At 39.2% G+C, this 18,073-nt stretch overlaps 1 protein-coding gene across 1 annotated transcript; it reads right to left on the reverse strand.

Annotated features, from left to right (window-relative positions):
• Positions 1–10,005: 10,005 nt before the first annotated feature.
• Positions 10,006–17,765, reverse strand: LOC123236014 (dehydrogenase/reductase SDR family member 2, mitochondrial-like). Its single transcript, XM_044662261.1, has 8 exons — positions 17,583–17,765; positions 17,001–17,178; positions 13,541–13,642; positions 12,184–12,254; positions 11,299–11,350; positions 10,825–10,959; positions 10,411–10,466; positions 10,006–10,117 (listed from the first exon to the last, which is right to left on the reverse strand). The coding sequence occupies exons 1-8, from the start codon at positions 17,720–17,722 to the stop codon at positions 10,006–10,008; spliced, it is 846 nt and encodes a 281-aa protein (XP_044518196.1). The 5' UTR covers positions 17,723–17,765.
• Positions 17,766–18,073: the final 308 nt, after the last annotated feature.

The raw sequence follows: 18,073 nt of genomic DNA on the forward strand, positions 1-18,073 counted from the left end.
CTAGTGGACTGAGAGCCAGGCCTACAGATGGGAAGTCCTAGGTTCAATTCTGGCCTCAGACACTTCCTAGCTGTGTGACCCTGGGCAAGTCACTTTACCCCCATTGCCAAGCCCTTACCTCTCTTCTGCCTTGGAACCAATACACATTATTGATTCTAAGATGGAAGGTAAGAGTTAAAAAAAAAAAAGAAACAAACAAACAAACAAAAACTAACTCATAGAGAGGTTACCTCTAAGTACTGTGTCTGTCACTTGTCTTATAACTCAATAAGGGGAGCAGCTGGGTGGCTCAGTGGATTGGGAACCAGGCCTAGAGACTGGGTTCAAATCTGGTTTTAGACACTTCCTAGGCAAGTCACTTATTCCCCATGGCCTACCCCTTACAGCTCTTCTGCCTTGGAAGCAAGACAATGTACTGATTCTAAGAGACAGAAGGGAAGGGTTTAAAAAAATTCAGTGCCCAGAAATTATAGTGGTGGTGCTAATGGTGACTGCATGATAACGATGAAGCTATGTACTAAATTTTTAAGCAGAAGCAAGATTCGTAGGTGTTGCTATGGAGAGATAAGCCCCATAACACACTGTTGGTGGAGCTACAAATTGGACCAACCATTCTAGAAAGCATTTTGGAATTATTCAAAAAAAATGACCAAAATGTTCATATTCTCTTATCTGGAGAATTCATCGCTAGGCATGTACCCCACAATAGTCAATCTATAAATAAATATTTATTAAGCAGCTAGTATTGCTAAGCCCTAAGGATACTAAAACAGGGAAAAAAGAGTCCCTGCCCTCAAGGAGCTTGCAATCTAATGGGGGGAGACAATATGCAACCAAATATATACAAAGCAACGTATATAGGCAGAGCCATGATGGTGGATTAGAGGCAGCCACCCAGCTGGATTCTCCCAATATTTTCCTCCAGAAAAGTTTAAAATAATCCTTCAAATAAAATTTTGGACCAGCAGAGCCAGGAAAAGGTCAGAGTGAGACATTATCCCAGCCAAAGAAAGCTTAGAAGTGGGCAGAAGTCTGTGTCAACAGGGGAGAGGCCTTTATGCAGCTCCCACGTGCCATGGTGGCAACAGCATCAACAGCTAGGGAAGCTCTCAACCCAGAGGAAGAAACAGAAGAAAATACACTGGGAATGCGAATGAGATGAGCACACTCTACATTGGAAACTACAATCCAATAATATGTTGTTTATAAAAGATGACACATTTGAAACAGAAAGACGTGCAGTTAAAATAAAGGGGTGAAGCAGAATCTAATATGCCTCAGCTGAAGTGAAAAATGTAGGGACAGACAAAGCAAAAGTCAAAATAAATCTGATTGAAAGAGAGAATCAGGGAAACTATATTATGCTAAGCAGTACCACTGACAATAAAGTAATATGAAAAAATCTTACAGCAAGTTTCTTTGCTAAAGGCCTCATTTCTCAAATATATATTGAGTAGAGAAATGAGTCAAATTTATAAAAATAAGAGCCATTTCCCAAATTGATAAATGGTCAAAGAATATAAATAGGGCAGTTTTCAGAAGAAGAAATCAAAGCTGTTTATAATCATAAGAAAAAAATTCTTTAAATTACTATTTAAAAAAATACTTTACCTTTTGTCTTAGAATCAAGATTAAGTATTGGTTCCAAGGCAGAAGAGCAGTAAAGGCTAGGCAGTTGGGGTTAAGTGACTTGTCCAGGGTCATGCAGTTAGGAAGTGTCTAAGACCAGATTTAAATGCCAGACCTCCCATCTCCAGATCTGACTCCCTTTCCCTTGAGTCATCTGACCATCCCTCTAAATTGCTATTGATTAGAGAAAGAAAAATTAAAACTCTCATCTACCTAAAAAAACCATATCAGAAATGACAAATGCTGGGGGAAGATGAGGTGAAAATAGATATACTAATGAACTAGTAGAGTTCATCAGTGAACTGGTCCAACCATCCTGGGGAAGAATCTGGAACTAGGCCCAAAGGGCTTTAAAACTGTCTATCCTTTGGTTCCATAATACCCCTACTAGGTCCATACCCCAAAGAGATCAAAGAAAAATGAAAAGGACCTATATGTACAAAAATATTTATAGCAGCTCCTTTATGGAGGCAAAGAATTGGAAGTGGAAGAGTTGGCCATCAATTGGGAAATGGTTGAACAAGTTGTGATGTATGATCATGATGGAATATTATTATGTTATAAGAAATAATGAATGAGGTGGTTTCAGAAAAAAAAAAAACACAGCAAGACCAAAGGAAGTGAGAAGAACCAGGAGATCATTGTGCACGGTAACAATAATGTAATGAAGATCAACTATGAAAGATTTGGCTACTCTGATTAATACAATTATTCAAGACAAATCCAAAGAACTTGTGATGAAAAAATGCTATGCACCGCTAGAGAGAAAACCAGTGAACTCTGAGTGCAAACTGAAGCATAGTTTTCTCACTTTTTTCTTTTTCTTTTTTTCTTGCTTTTTTTGTGACATGGCTAATATCAAATGTTCTACATGATTTCACATGTATAATTGATATCAGATTGCCTGCCTTCTCATTGAGTAAGGAAGGAACTAGAGGGAGGGAATTTGGAATTAAAAAATTTTAATTGTTAAGAAAAACAAAACAAGCTATATACAGAATAAATAAGAGATGATTAAAAAGAGGGAAAACACTGTAATTAAGAGAGGTTAGGGAATTTAAGATGTTTACTGGAATTCCAGGTAGAGATGTCCAAAAGGCAGTCAGAGATATGAAATTGGAAGTCAGGAAGAAGATTGGGGCAGGAAGGAGAAACAACAAAGGAAATATAGAACTGAATAAACTGAGATTTTAGTGCTGGAAGACTTACAGCATCTTCTGAATAGGAACTAAATAATTTACATATTTTAATGTGGTCGTGGTGCCTTTTTGAAAAGACTATGTATTAAGGCACAGAGACAGTAGGAATAAATATAAAAAAGCATAAATACAAGTTTTCAAGGTAACAAAGACAGGACAGCTTTTATTTCACTCCAAAGAAAATACACAAAATTTAAAGTGCTCATAGGAATTAATGGAAAAATGTAGAAAACACTTAGAGGGAATCATAATAGTCTGTGAATAATCAATAACTTCCTTTTTGATGGTTCTTTCTTTTCCACTAGCATCCTAAAGGCTTTTATTCAGTGTGACTCTTGGTTAGACATCTAAATGTGTGGAAGGGACAAAAAAATATTGGGAATCACCAATCTAGACAACTCTCAAAGATCTTACATTGCAGGAACTGTTAGCTTACAATGATAGAGTTTCTGTACTGAGAACTCTGTCTGTATTAAAAAAATAAATAAATAAGAAATCCGAAGTAACAGGCTCCTCCACTAACACTCCTTCTCCCTTGCTCTGGCACAAGTCACTTAACAGGGATTGTTTTGACCAATTATGTAACAATAAATCTGACAATCTAACTAAAATGGATGAATATTTACAGAAATATAAATCATTCAGATTAATAGTAAAGGAAATAGAATGCTTATATTAACTCATCTTAGGAAAAAAATTGAGCAATTTTTAAAAATCTATCAATTAACTCCCTAAGAAAAAAGCCTAGGGCCAGATGGATTCACATGTAAATTCTGCCAAATATTTAAAGAACAATTAATTCCAACACTATATAATCTATTTGGAGAAATAGGCAAAGAATGAGTTCTGCCAAATTCCAGGTTCCTTTAATGACACAAATATGGTGCTGATACCTATACCAGGAAAAGTAATAATGGAGAGAAAAAACTACAGACCTATTTCCTAAAGAATATGGATGCAAAAATTTTAAATAAAATACTAGCAAATAGATTACAGCAATATATCAGAAAGTATCACACACACTATGACCAGGTGGGATTTATACCAGGAATACAAGAAAACTATCAGCGTAATTGACCATAACAGAAACAAAACAAAAAAATCATTATTATCTCAATAGATTCAGAAAAGGCTTCAACAAAATACAACATCCATTTCTATTAAAAGTAGTAGAAAGCATAGAAATAAATGGATTTTTCCTTAAAATGATGAATAGTATCTATCTAAAACCAAGCAAGGATTATTTGTAATGGGAATAAGCTAGAAGCTTTCCCAGTAAGATCAGGAGTGAAACAAGTGCCCATCATCACCACTATTATTCAGTATTGTACCAGAAATGCTAGCTATAGCAATAAGAGAAGAAAATAAACATAAAGAATTAGAATAGGTGATAAAGAAACAAAACTATCATTTTTTTGCAGATGACATGATAATATGTTTAGGGGATTAATTAAAAAACTAGTTGAAATAATTAACAACTTTAGCAAAGCTGCAGGATATAAAATAAATCCACGTAAACCATTAGCATTTCTCTATATTACCAAAAAATTCCAGCAGCAAGAGATAGAGGAATTCCATTAAAAAAAAAACTGGAGACAATATAAAATATCTGTGGGTCTACCTGATAAGTCATATGCAGCAACTACATGAATACAATTACAAAACACTTTTCACACAAAATCAGATTTAAGCAACTGGGAAAACATTAATTGCTGGGTAATCCATGGGTAGGCTGAGCCAATATAATAAAAATGACAGTTCTAACTAAATTAATTTACTGATTTGGTGTCAGGCTAATCAAACTACAAAAAAATTATTTCATAGAGCTAGAAGAAACAAAAGTCATCTGGAAGAACAAAAAGTTAAGAATATCAAGAGAATCAATGAAAAAAAAAATAAGAAGGAAAATGGCTTTGCCATGCCAGCTTTCAAATTGTATTATAAAGCAGTAATCATCAGCCTGATACTCACTGAGAAATTGAGTGATGGATCAATGGAATAGATTAGGTACCGTAGTAAATGAACATAATAGTCTAGAGTTTGATAAAAGCAAAGATCCAAGTTTGGGGGACAAGAATTCACTATCTGAAAAAAACCGCTGGGAAAACTTCAAGACAGTATGGCAGAAATTAGGTATAGACCAACATTTCACACCATATGTATATATGCCAGGATTAAGTCAAATACTATAAAAAAATAGGAAACCTGGAATAGTTTTCCTGGCAGATCTATGGCTATGGAAGAACTCAGGACCAGACAAGAGCTAGAAAGCATTACAAGATATAAAGCAGGTAATTTTGGTTCTTTTGCTGCCACCAAGATTAGAAAGAAAGCAGAAAACTAGGGGATAATGTTTTACCACAAGTGTCACTGATTAAGGCCTCATCTCTCAATATGTAGAAAAATAAGTCAAACATATAAGAACTAGGTTATTCCCCAGTTGATAAATGGTCAAAAGATATGAACAGGCAGTTTTTAGAACAAGAAATTAAAGCTATTGATAGTCATATGAAAAAATGCTCTCAATCACTCTTGATCAGAGAAGTGCAAAGCAAAACAACTCTGGAGTACCCCCTCAGATTGGTTAATATGACAGAAAAGGAAAATGATATATATTGGAGAGTATGTAGGAAAATTGGGACACTAATGCACTATTGATGGAATTGTGAATTGATTCAACCTACCTGGGGAGCAATTTAGAATTACACCCAAAGGGCTTTAAAATTGTGCATACCCTTTGATCCAGCAAGACCACTACTAGGTCTATATCCCAAAAAAGAATTTTGCAAGGGGTGGGGGAAAGGACCTAATTTTACAAAAATATTTAAAGCAGCTTTTGTTGTGACAAAGAATTGGAAAACGAGGGGATGCCAATCAATTGGGGAATGGCTAAACAAGTCATGGTATATTACTGTAATGGAATATTATCGTGCTATAAGAAATGATGAGAAGGATTATTTAAGAAAAACCTGGAAAGACCTCCATGAATTGATGCAGAGTGAAGTGAGCAGAACCAGAACCCTAAACATAGTAACAGCAATATTATTTGTACAATGAGTAACTAAATACCTTAGCTATTGTCAGCAATACAATGATCTAAGACAACTCTGAAGGTCTTATGGTGAAAATTCCATCTACTTCTAGAGAAAGAACTGATGGAGACTGAATGCAGACTCAAAAATGCCATTTTTTACTTTTTTGTAGGTTTTTTAAACTTGATATGTACATTCTTCTATAACATGACCAATATGGAAATAAGTTTTATGTGATATCACATGTATAATATTAAATTGTTTACTATCTCAAAGAGAGCAGAAGGGAGGGAGGGAATTTAGAACTCAATATTTTAGAAAACTGGTGTTAAAAATTGTTTTCACATGTACTTGGGAAAAAATATTGAAAGATAAAAATAAATGAATGAATTCACCTCACGTATAGTAAATTTTGTTGCGTCTTTGCTTTTTTTTTTTTTTAATGCAATTCTTACCCATAACAATTCAAAGGAGCTTGTTTTCCCAGTAGGGCATTTTTTCATTCTGTTGAATTTTTTTTACTACATTTGCATTGAAAGTTATGTTAGGCTTGTGTTTTCCTCTATATTTTTTTAGTAACTTTAACTATTTTTCTCTACATTTCCTAGTTTGTTTTCCAGTTGTTGTTTATCCTTTACTTTCAAAGAGAACAATGACATCGCTGGGTGATTTCTTGACTTACACATGAATCGGATTTTAAGTGAGGCAGAGTTAGTTGCACAAAGTCATCAGCCTCCCTCTCTCTTCCAGTCATACAAGTCTAGTGCCAAAACAACAACAAAATGTCGAAGACTAGTGATGCTTTGGGATGGGCTTGGCTTCATTCCACTGGCAGACATCTCCACATGCTTGGAGTAGACATCTCCTTAACTGGCCTATGCATTTCAAATCTGTCATTTACCCTCAACTCAGTTTTGCTCATCAGCTGAGATGGTTTTACCAGGTGTCGTACATGTTTTTTTGGAGCCACAGGTGAGAGTTGGGATAAAGGTAGAAACAAAAGACGGACGAGAAACCCTGGAAAAGGGATGGGTAAGCCCTCCCACTAGAGGTTTGAATGCTATCAGAATGCTCTCTACTCCCCAAAATGCAGCAGTAAGAGCTACCACAGTGGAAATCCCACAACCTCTGCCATCTCAGAGTCTGAGGCTCCTCTACTTTTCCTATATTCATAGATGGAGGGGCATCTTGTTCTTCTACTTATTATTATTCTATGCTCTCACACTTGAGTCTTCTTCTTCCCTTCATATGTCTGGTCATTATTCTCAAATGGGAGATGGACGAACCAAGTTCCTCTTTTCTGATTTGTCCACATGATTAATCACTACAAATCATTGGGATTTCAGGTCTTTAAGTCCCGGGAGTTTCTTCAATAATGTTTTGAAAACACATGCCAGGAAAATAGCAAAACTCTCTACTGTTCATGACAGATGGCTCCTCTCCCTCAGCAGCCCTCAGCATCAAGTCCATTGTCTTTTCTGCCTTTGAGGATTATTGATTGACCTCTCATCAGCAAGTCACTTGCCCTCTCTATGATTCTGTTTGCTCTTCTGTAAAATGGGAACAACTCCTGAAGCACCTCTAAGAGCACTTGGGAGGCTCTAAGTGAGATAATTAAATGGAAAGTGTTTTGGGAAACTTCAAGGGCTATAGAAACGTCAGGGGCAGTTAGCAGTTGGCAGAGGTGGTGGTAATGGTATGAATGATGGGTGGATCATCATCCTTCTTATTTGAATTTCCATCTCCCATCATTGTGTCTCTACATCAGTGAACCTCCATGTTTGGAACACATTCCTTCCTCATATTACCTCTCAGCATCCCTGCCTATCTTCAGGGCTCAGCTCTAACCCCATCCTAACCATCTCAAGCCAGCCTCCTCCACACAGGACAAGAGAGCTCCTACCTGTCGAAGTTCATTATATAAGGTCATCTAGAGAGAACCATCTTGAATAAAACAGAGATCATCCAGGTGGTGATCCAAGAGGTTAATAGAATGCCTTGTTGTGCTAAAACAAAGTTCACCCATTAATCCAATCCAAAGGTCTAGATAGGAGTTGGGAAAGAGTTCATGTCTGGTGGCCTAAATAAGGGGGTGGGAAAGGAGTATGGATCGGTCAACATGGAGAAAGATAGGGAGGGAACACGAAGCAGTAGGAGATGAAAGGGCAGTGTTCTCATGAAACTTGTTTACAAAGAAATGGGATCTTCCCCGTTTCTGCTTTGCTCTCTAAAAGGATGGTGCTTGGATTTACATAACAGAGAATAACAGCTAGCATTTATATAGTGCTTTAAGAATTTTGCAAAATGCTTTACAAATATTTTATTTGATCCTCATAACAACCCTGGGAAATAGGTGCTATTATCATCTCCACTTTATAGTTGAGGAAACTGAGGCAGATTGAGAAGACTCAAGTCTTCTTGACTGCCAGGCAGCTAGGTAAAACATTAGATAGAGTGCAGGCCTGGAGTTAGGAAGACTCATCTTCTTGAGTTCAAATCTGGCCTTAGACACTAGCCATATGACCCTGGGCAAGTCACTTAACCCCAGTTGCCTAGCCTTTACTGTTCTGTTTTGGAACCGATCGATTCTAAGACAGAATATAAGCATTTTTAAAAAGACAAAACTTACTCAGAATCTGAGGTTTCCAAAAGTGGGATGACCTGCTTCTAATTGGAGTGAGCTCCTCCTTCTTGAAGTTCTTGCAGCAAAGCTTAAATTTCGATTGGGGATTATGTTGGACTAGATGTCATTTGAGGCCTCTGCCCATTTATATATGTAATTAATCCTGTGATCCTGATCTTACAATCCTTGTTATCAAAACTTAAGCAGCAGACAGAAAATAAACATTCCATTTCTGTACCCTGTAACCCCATTTAACCAATTACACTGTTCAAAGAGCAATCAACAAGAATTTACTAAATATTTACTATGTGCCAGACATTTTTCTGGTGCCAAATCATAGCTCCGAGAGAAAGGTAACAGATAACACCTTCCTTCTAATTGCTTCTCTAGAATCCCCATGGAACCTAGAAATTGAGGAAGGGTCCTTAATTCCCAACCTAGATAATCTAGATAAACAAATGGCTGAGGAAGTCCACTTTAAGATATAGACTTGAAATTTTTCTGTATCTTGTCTCTAGTTCTCTTAAAGATTTAGTCATCTATAAACACTATCCTTCAAAAAATTTCGTTTGGACACATAAGCTTTGTGTGTGGAATGTCTTTTTCCTTTCCTAACTTGGATACTGATTTATCTAACACTCACCACTCATTTAGAGAAGCATTTTATTATTAAATGTAGGAAACAATATGAATCAGAGAGTCTTTTCCCAACTTATTTATAAGGACCTGAACAACAATGATTCAGAGTTAGGGTTTTGCAACATACACTGGTGGCTCCTTTTCAAAACAACACACCTAATAATTTCCAGAGAAGTTTAATTTAAATAATAAAATCTTCCAACAAATAAAGAGACAGTGATACCTTGCCACTTTCAAATGTATTATATTCTTTCCTTAAGTCCCTTAATGAATACTAACCCCTATCACACTTTAACCATAACCCGCTTCCCCGGGAACTCCAATTAACGGAGTAATCCCAGTCTATACAAAACTATATATCCTAGGGAACAGATTAAGGGATTGAAATGAGTTTAAGAATACCAAGAAACAATCGTTTATGTATTTTATGAAGAAACAGACAAGATACACTGATATCATGCATCTTCCCCTTGAGCCCAGGGTTTAAAGTATTTTTTTGTTTAAATTAGTGAAAAAATTATGTTTATACATTTGCAATATACATACACACATACATACATATATTTAGATGTATAAGTTAGTGATTACCAGGAAAACAACTGTAGAAAATGATTCTTCTCTTACAGGCTCTCTGAGCAGGTCTCTATTGGCTCCACCTAAGTTTGGTCTTTGAAATTATAAAAGCATAGTGCCTGGCATGTAGTAGGCCCTACATAAATGATTACTTCTTTCCCTTCCCTTTTCTAGTCTTTGGGTATTCATGAAGCCCTCCTGAGTCCCCCCTTTCCCTCTTCTGCCCTTACCCAACTTCTTTCCAGTTCTCAGGATCAAATGTACTATTTAACAAGTAAAGCTAAAGTTTCATGTTTCTTGACTGGCTGCTTTATAATTTGGGGGAGAAGCCAGCCACGACAATGTTCTCTCCGGTGATGTAGCTGGCATCTGGAGAACACAGGAAAGACACAATCCCCGCACAGTCTTCTGGTTGTCCAATCCTGAATTGAGGAAGAATACGACAGAGATCGGAAAACCAGGCTTTGATTAATTCTTGCCTCTGTGTCTATAGTTTAAGGAAAGGACCCAGATCGACCTCCATCTTTATGGTTCCTACAGATCATAGGAACTTAAGGGGTTATTCCATGCAGGGATAGATGGTGAGCTCTTCAGGGGACACTCTTACCTCCAATGCAAAGCCCCAAATCCAGCACTATGCACTAGATAACAACAAGAATTTTCTTTCTCCCAGTTCTATAGAAGGTATTGTAGATATAGCTCCAAAACTATTTACCTCTGCATTCCACATAGATTTTTAAGGCTATTTACGAAGGCTTCATCTTCTTGGAGCTGAACAAAAGCAAAATATCAGAAAGTTCATTGTGTTTAGACAGAAGGAACATGAGAGACCTAAAAAGGGAATATTTATGGTGTATATGCCTGTGAAAGGATGAAACTTTTTCCCAACTAGGGAAATGAAATGGAGGCCACCATGTTATATTTTCCCCCAAAAAAGAGTAAACCCTACTATAGAGAAAGGAGATGACCCAAGCTCAGAGTATAAAGACTAGAAGGGAATAATGAGTCTAAAACTAAGCCTCCCACTCCTGAATGTGCCTCAAAGGACTTGGTCTGGACTTGACCTGATGAGGGATTGAATCCTCAGTGGGAATCTTGAGAGAGTTAGAGGAGGAATCTAGAGTCTTACTGTGTGGCTAAAGTCAGTCTTGATGAGTCCTGGAACCAAGCAGTTCACCCGGATGCCCTTTGGGGCCAACTCCACAGCCAGTGTCTTGGTGAGGCCCAGCAAGGCAGTTTTACTGATGTTGTAGGGACCCAATTTCTGCAAAAGGAAATAAAGCAGGAAAAGGTTCCTGCGCCTGGAGAAAAGGGAATCTTTACAGCTACTCTCTGTGTCTTAACTCTATCACAGGTTGGGGAAAGATTTTTGATTTTGAATTTCCACATTTGCCAAATGATGACAAGACCCGTCCTAGATTCCAAGGGAGTGTGATAAATCTGAATCACATAATTGAGGAAAATATACTTTCAAGAATACAAGGCAACAGATAGACATAAGAGAGGTATTACTGGAATACAGGATTTATAACTTCTCATTTACTTCCTGTGGCTCTTTTAGGGTTCCCTTTATCCAACCAAGTCCAAAGAAGTCAGCACTTACTGGAACTGGAACATAGCCCGTAGCTGATGATACCAGGACCACAGAGGAACTCCTATAAAGGAATGAACAAACCCAATAGCTATAGAGGGGAGACAGAGATTTTCAAGGGATTAGCTTTTCCTCTGATATAGAAGCTAAGTGGGAGGAGGGACTAAGCTTTCTGAGAAGAGGAGGGGATTTGATGGCATCTTCTCAGTCCTTCTGGATAGAAGGTGAGTCTCAAGGGTAGTAAAATCTTGGAGAGTTTCTGATCATGAAGATGAAGAGTATCCCACGGGCCCCCGTGAAAGACAGCTAGGTGAGGTTATAAAATTATAGAATGAAAGAGTCATATTAGATATCAGAAATGATGTAGTTCAACCACTTTGAATCTTGAATCTTGTCTACAAATTCCCTGACAAGTAGTCATTCAGCTTCTGGTTGAAGAACTTTACTGATAAACTGACTACACTTCAAGGGCGTCCATTCTATCTCTGGACATTTCAGAAAAATGGAATGGGCTTCTCTTAGGGGAATCCTGCTTTAGGGTTTAGAGCAGTGAATCCCAAAGTGGGTGCTACCACCACCTGGTGGTGCTGCAGCGATCCAGGGAGACGGTGATGGCCACAGGTGCATTTATCTTTCCTATTAATTGCTATTAAAATTTTTTAAAATTAATTTCCAGGGGGCTAAGTAATATTTTTTCTGGAAAGGGGGTGGTAGGCCAAAAAAGTTTGGGAACCACTGGTTTAGAGGAAGAGGGAATGAGAGAGGAAGCTTTAGGTTATCTATCCCTAGACATAGTAAAGAGAGTTCATCTAATTGCTTATGTTGTAGATTTATTGCTGTTCTTGACCCAACTCCTGGGCCCAGTAATCCACTTATTCTCCTTCCTCCATTCCATACCCCCTTTTCTCCATATAAGGCAACAGCTGGGCCAGCAGCAGGGCTGGAGATTTCACATTCACATCCAAAATCTGCATTCAGAACAAGAAGAAGATACAATATAGTTATTTCTGATTTCCTGCTTTCAATGGTCACTATGAATTCTAGAAGTTTTCCTGTAGGAAGTGGCTAGAAAATGGATAGCTTTTTTTTCTGTATGAGGTCCCCAAGAAGGAATACAGGGATATATGGAGATGCCCTGCTCAGATGGCAATGAAACACTATGAATATGCAATTTAGGAAAATCTCTTGTAGTTGTTTTTTCCACAATCATCTCTCCCCATCCAAGCTAGTCTCTTCTAGAAGAACAAGGTAAGAGGAAATCAGAATAGAGGGAACATAGAAGAACTAGTTTATATAGGAGCAACCGAGTGACACAATGGATAGAGTACAGGTGTGTAATTAAGAAAATTGATCTTCCTGAGTTCAAATCTAGACTCAGACACTTACTAGCTGTGTGACCCTGGACAAGTCACTTAACCCCATTTGCCTCATTTCTTCATTTGTAAAATGAACTAGAGAAGGAAATATCAAGCCACTCTAGTATATTTGCCAAGAAAATTCAAATGGCATCACAAAGATTCAGACACCACTGAGATGATTGAACTGTATGTAGGTCTGCTTAAATGGAGGAGACCCAGAGGGAAGAATAGAATAATTTTTCAATAGAAGTGGTTTTGAATAGATGAGTGTAGCCTATGTGATGACCCCTTGAAGAGGGCACTCATTCACTCAGAGGGAAAGTGAGTAAAGTCACTCTGTGTCAGTGACAGAACTGTAGCTCACAGTAATGGGCTGAGGCCCTGGCACCCCTTTAGAATGGATGGCACCATTCAGGTTCAAGGCCACAAAAGGTAGTGGGAATCAGGACATGCCCTCTGAGGTTCACGACTGATGCTGTGACAGCGGGGACAGAAGAATATCCTTCCTGTTTCTGTGAAGGCAGCTATTCCTTGGGCAGGCTGAGATTCCCTTGTCTCGTCCTAAAAGGTTGATTCCTGTGCCAGGCAGATGAAAAGGGCATTCCAAGAGACAGAACATGTTCCATGCGATCTATGACCTGAGCCAAGACTATTGCAGGGAGATTCTACTCCAAGATCTTGGTGACAAAGGTTCTTGGCTCCAGCATTGTGCCTGAATAATGTTTGTGAATGGAGAAGAAGATAAAGCCTAAGAGAGTGGCATCTGCTTTCTTGGCATTAAGAGAGTTGTAGGTTGGGATCCCGGATTAAAGTTGTGTATGTATTCAGCTATAGCAGAGAGTGCATGACCCACGGATCATGGGATCTGACCCTGAATCCAGCTCCTAAGGCCTCACCTTGTCCCACACCTGCTCACTGGCTCCCAGAGTGCTCCCTACAATGGGGTTTACTGCAGCAGCACATATCAGGAAGTCGACACCGCCATATTGGTCTGCCACCTAAAGGGGAGAAAGTGACATGGGAAAGATGGAGTCAGAAAGGATGGGGAGCTAATCCATAGCCTCTCTTTCTCTGTGTCTGTTTGTGTTTCTCTGACTCTGTCTATCTCTATGTCTCTCCCCTGCTCGATTAAGAGGGGGTGGTCTGACCTGCAGACTCACTATGCAGGGATCCTTCTAGGCACATAGATGAAGAGCTGGGAGTGAGCCTTAGAGGCCCCCAAAGTGAACCCCCTGGTTTTGTAGATGTGGAAACTGATAGATATGGTTAATGGATAAATAAGCAATAGAGGTTAAATGACTTGCCAATGATCACACAGATAGAAAGTAACAGTTGGGATTTACAAACAGGTCTTCCTGACTCAAAGTCCAGTTCCCTAATTACTAGATGATGTTGCCTTTCCTTGTTGGATTCTGGAGTGGACTTAATTGTCTCCTGTCAAACTAGGAGTTCTTACTAGAATAATAATAATAAACGTTTATATAGCTTTAAGTTGTCAAAACACCTGACTGTCTCATTTGTGATTCATTGCTTCAAGGTCAACCTTTTTACTCTTCTCTGATTGCCTCCCTATCACACTCTTAGAATAACTGCTTCAAACCTCTTCTCTCCTCCAACCACCTCTGACATTTCCTTCTCCTTCCTTCTCATCTGGGAACTTGGCCTCATACTTCACTTTCCACTTCAGTTCCCTACTTGAACCCAACATCTCCATTCTCTCCTCTTTGCTCCAGTCTTAGAGGATGAGGTGGTCTTCTCTTTGCCAGTGACAATCCTAAATACGCTTTTATTTTTTAAACCCTTCCCTTCCATCTTAGAATCAGTACTAAGTATTGGTTCCAAGGTAGAAGAGAGGTAAGGGCTAGGCAATGGGGCTTAAGAGACTTGCCCAGGGTCATCCACCTAGGAAGTGTCTGAGGCCAGATTTGAACCTGGGACCTCTTGTCTCCAGGCTTAGCTCTCTCTACTAAGCCACCTACCTGACCCTAAATGCTGTCTTAGAACCATTCCTCACAGTGTTGTTGTGAGGAATAAACTTTTGTAAATTTTAAAAGGTAAAGCAAATGCATTATGTATTGTCAGCATCATCATTATTATTACAATATAATTTAAATTGTCATCTTTGTCTCAGAACCCCAATTTTGGACTTCAGTAAATGGGGTTCAGTCACTAATTATTCTTTTCTTTATGCCCCTGGCCAGGGTTTCCCATGGGAATCTCAAAATATAACACGTTTCTTATTTCCTGCACATGTGCGTAAAAGGACTAATAATGTATGTTGGATGCAGGACAACCTTCATTTCCTCCCATAGAAGTGGTGAAAAAAAACACGGACTGATAGGATCCTATTCACAGTCAACACAATAGTTCTTTCTCAAATGAAATTTCACCTTCCACTCAAGGACTTTTACAATTTTCTAGGCTCATAGTGCCACCTTGTGGTGGATCCTTCCCTTGAAGGGGGCATACCTATGCCCAATAGAGAGAAGGGCCCCTCAGATTTTCCCTAGAAACCTTTCTAGTCTTCTAGACTTACAGCGTTACCCTCAGGTTTGGATTCCCTTCGGATTGTTACACTTGGAGCTATTTGAGAATCACGAATCACTCTTTTCATCTAGACTGCACAATCCATATAACTCAAGATGGAAGCCAAATTCAGGCTCGCCTTTCCATATCATGGTGCTGTCATCAGCCTTGGGCCGTGTGGTTGCTCCTCTTCTTTTAATGAGTCTTGGTTCAGCAACTTGAGAGGAATTATTCCTCTTCTCCCAGTCCAGGAGCTCGGCATTATCCAGGAAATATCCCTCTTTTCTCTAAGAGGTTTGGCTCAGTTATTCTCCATGTTTTACTCCTGCCATCTTTGGGCATGAATGGTTCCTTGGAGGTAGGTTGTTTGGGGAGGCAGGCTTCCCCTCTCTCAACATCACTCCCTGGTCTCTCTCTGCGTTCATCTTTCAGGATCTCTGATCTCTCTTAGATATCTGTCTGCTCCCTTTTCTGCCCAAATCCAAGGCTTAGATGTATGACTGTTGAGATGCAGGAACCTAGGAGGGTGCTTATCAACTGGGGAATGGATGGAAAAATTATGGCATATGAAAGTAAGGGAATAAGAAATTATGCCATATGGGCAGTGGATAGAGCACCATGGATAGAGCACCAGACCTGGAGATGGGAGGTCCTAAGTTCATTATACATTCTTGATGATATCTTCTTGTGGTCCTTATCACAGAATTAGAAGTGGGATCACACAAGGATATCTGAGTAAATATCTGAGGCCAAATTTGAACTCAGGTCTTCCTGACTCCAGGCCCACCACTCTATCCATTAAGTCATAAAGCTGCCCCTTTACTAAGTAGAAATGGCTTATAATCCCACATAGGACTATATGTCTGTTGTCCAAGGGCCAGGTCAAATGGGTTCATCACCTGCTTGACTACAGGATGATAAATCTTTTGGCCACAGGAACTCTCATAGTCCATCTAGAATGCCTCCAGGCAAAAGTCAAGTCTGTTCTTTTCTCTACTTATATCCAGCGATGATATAAAATCCAGTCTAAATAATTATCTGATAGAGTTAGAAATTCCATGTGTTTTCCTTCTAATGCCTTTTAGGGATTTTGTGCTCCTCAAACCTATTTGGGGATGATGAGGGGAGGTCCGCTAAGGAAACCCCATAGTAGTTATGTGGAAACTGAGACTACAAAGTTCATTTTGCTCCCATGAGCCTCTCCAGATTGGCATTCAAATGAAGCCAAACAAGATTAAAAGATAAGTGAAAAAGGTAATATCATTGCCTACTCTCTAGGGCTACCAGTTTCTACCTTTATTATGCATATCTTCCAGCAATTTAAAAAATAAAATGTTATGTGGTTTTTGGGGTTTATTTTTTGCCGTGTTTAAGACATTACAACACTTGACTCTCTCCCCTATACACTGAAGGAATAAACTGGCTAATGGATAGATTAATTAGTGGATAACCAATTAATGGATAGATGAATAGATAGGGAAAAATGAAAAACCCTAAAGGTACAGGGGAACCTTAATTCCCAAACCCTCCCTAGAAGTGAGCCAATTCCTTGTCTTGTCTCTGCCAATCAGAATGCCATATTCCAGATATCGTGTAATTGAATGACCAAGTCAAATCTGTAAGCATTTATTAAGTGCCTAGTATTCCTAACTCTGAACTTCCCTAAAGCCTGAGTCACCAAAATCATTTCTCCTCGAAGGATCTGCTCTCATTGGCCCAGGATCCGTTGAGGGAAGACCACATGAGCCCATGGGGGAGGACTCCGTTTTAGAAGTTTTTAGACTGTATGTTTTTTCTCTACACTATCTACCATCATCTTTGGTCACTCACCATCGTCACTAGTTTATCACGATCCTCTGCCTTCCCTGCATGGCACACCATGCCTTTTGCACTCAGTCCCTCTTCCTTCAGGAGGGCCACAGCTCGATCAACATTCTGCTGCTTGCGACTGCTCACCACCACATGGGCGCCATCCTTGGCCAACCGTTGGGCGATAGCAAAGCCGATGCTATCAAAGAAAAGGACACAATTTTCTTGATCAATGACACGTGTAAAACCCTGTGGAATCGCTCAGTGGCTATGGGAGGGGGGTGGAAGAAGGGGAAGGAAAGAACATGAATCATGGAACCATGGGAAAATATTCTAAATTAATTTATTAAATAAAAAATTTCAAATTAAAACAAAGGAGACATTTTATTTAAGGAAACTCTCTTGCTGGTCTCATTCCCTAATCTCTCTGTCCTTAACCTCCTGTCCCTGATGTCCTCCTTTTTAGGAGAAAAGCCTAATCCCCAGCCTCTTTTGGACTCAAAGGAGCTGACCTTACACTGAGGGATAAATCAGAGTTATATTCCTGAGAGGAAACCCTGCATCCCTTTTGCATTTTTTAATTAGGAACTGGTCTTCACTCACCCTTGAGTGGACCCTGTGATCAGAGCCACTTTGTCAGCCAGAATGCCTTTCTTGTCTACAATGGTGCTGCTCATCCTCACTGAAACAGGGGTCCTGGGAGAGAACAAGGCCCCATGGGCAAATGCCAGCATCCTGAACATGTCGGTCAGTGACTGGTCTTCTTTCCAGTGGACTCAGATCCAGGGAGAAGCTTGAGGGAGACAGTGAACATAATTTATCACATAGGATCTCTGACTCGGTCCGTCTTGGAAGCTTTATCTCCCCCATATTGATTCAAGAAGAGAGAACACTTTATCTCTGCTTCGTTTTGTCTTTCTTTGTATTTCCAGGGCTTAGCACAGTATCTGGGGCATCACAGAAGGCACTTATATGTTTGTTGTTGATTATCTGACCAGAGAGAGGGATACCTCATGGTCACTGAGATTTAGGGGCACTTAAACTCTGCCTTTTTTTTTGCTGTCAGGGGTCACGTAATCAGAGTTTTGTCACAG

Source organism: Gracilinanus agilis, chromosome 2 (assembly GCF_016433145.1).
Source record: "Gracilinanus agilis isolate LMUSP501 chromosome 2, AgileGrace, whole genome shotgun sequence".
NCBI lineage: Eukaryota > Metazoa > Chordata > Mammalia > Didelphimorphia > Didelphidae > Gracilinanus > Gracilinanus agilis.

What these genes read in the sequence shown, in the direction of transcription:
- LOC123236014 (XM_044662261.1), bottom strand. Translation starts at nt 17,722, where the DNA reads ATGTTCAGGATGCTGGCATTTGCCCATGGGGCCTTGTTCTCTCCCAGG. An exon ending in GTGATAAACTAGTGACGATG is followed by an intron (nt 13,643 to 17,000) that starts GTGAGTGACCAA and finishes TCTCCCCTTTAG; the next exon opens with GTGGCAGACCAATATGGCGG. An exon ending in GTGAGCAGGTGTGGGACAAG is followed by an intron (nt 12,255 to 13,540) that starts GTGAGGCCTTAG and finishes TTCTGAATGCAG; the next exon opens with ATTTTGGATGTGAATGTGAA.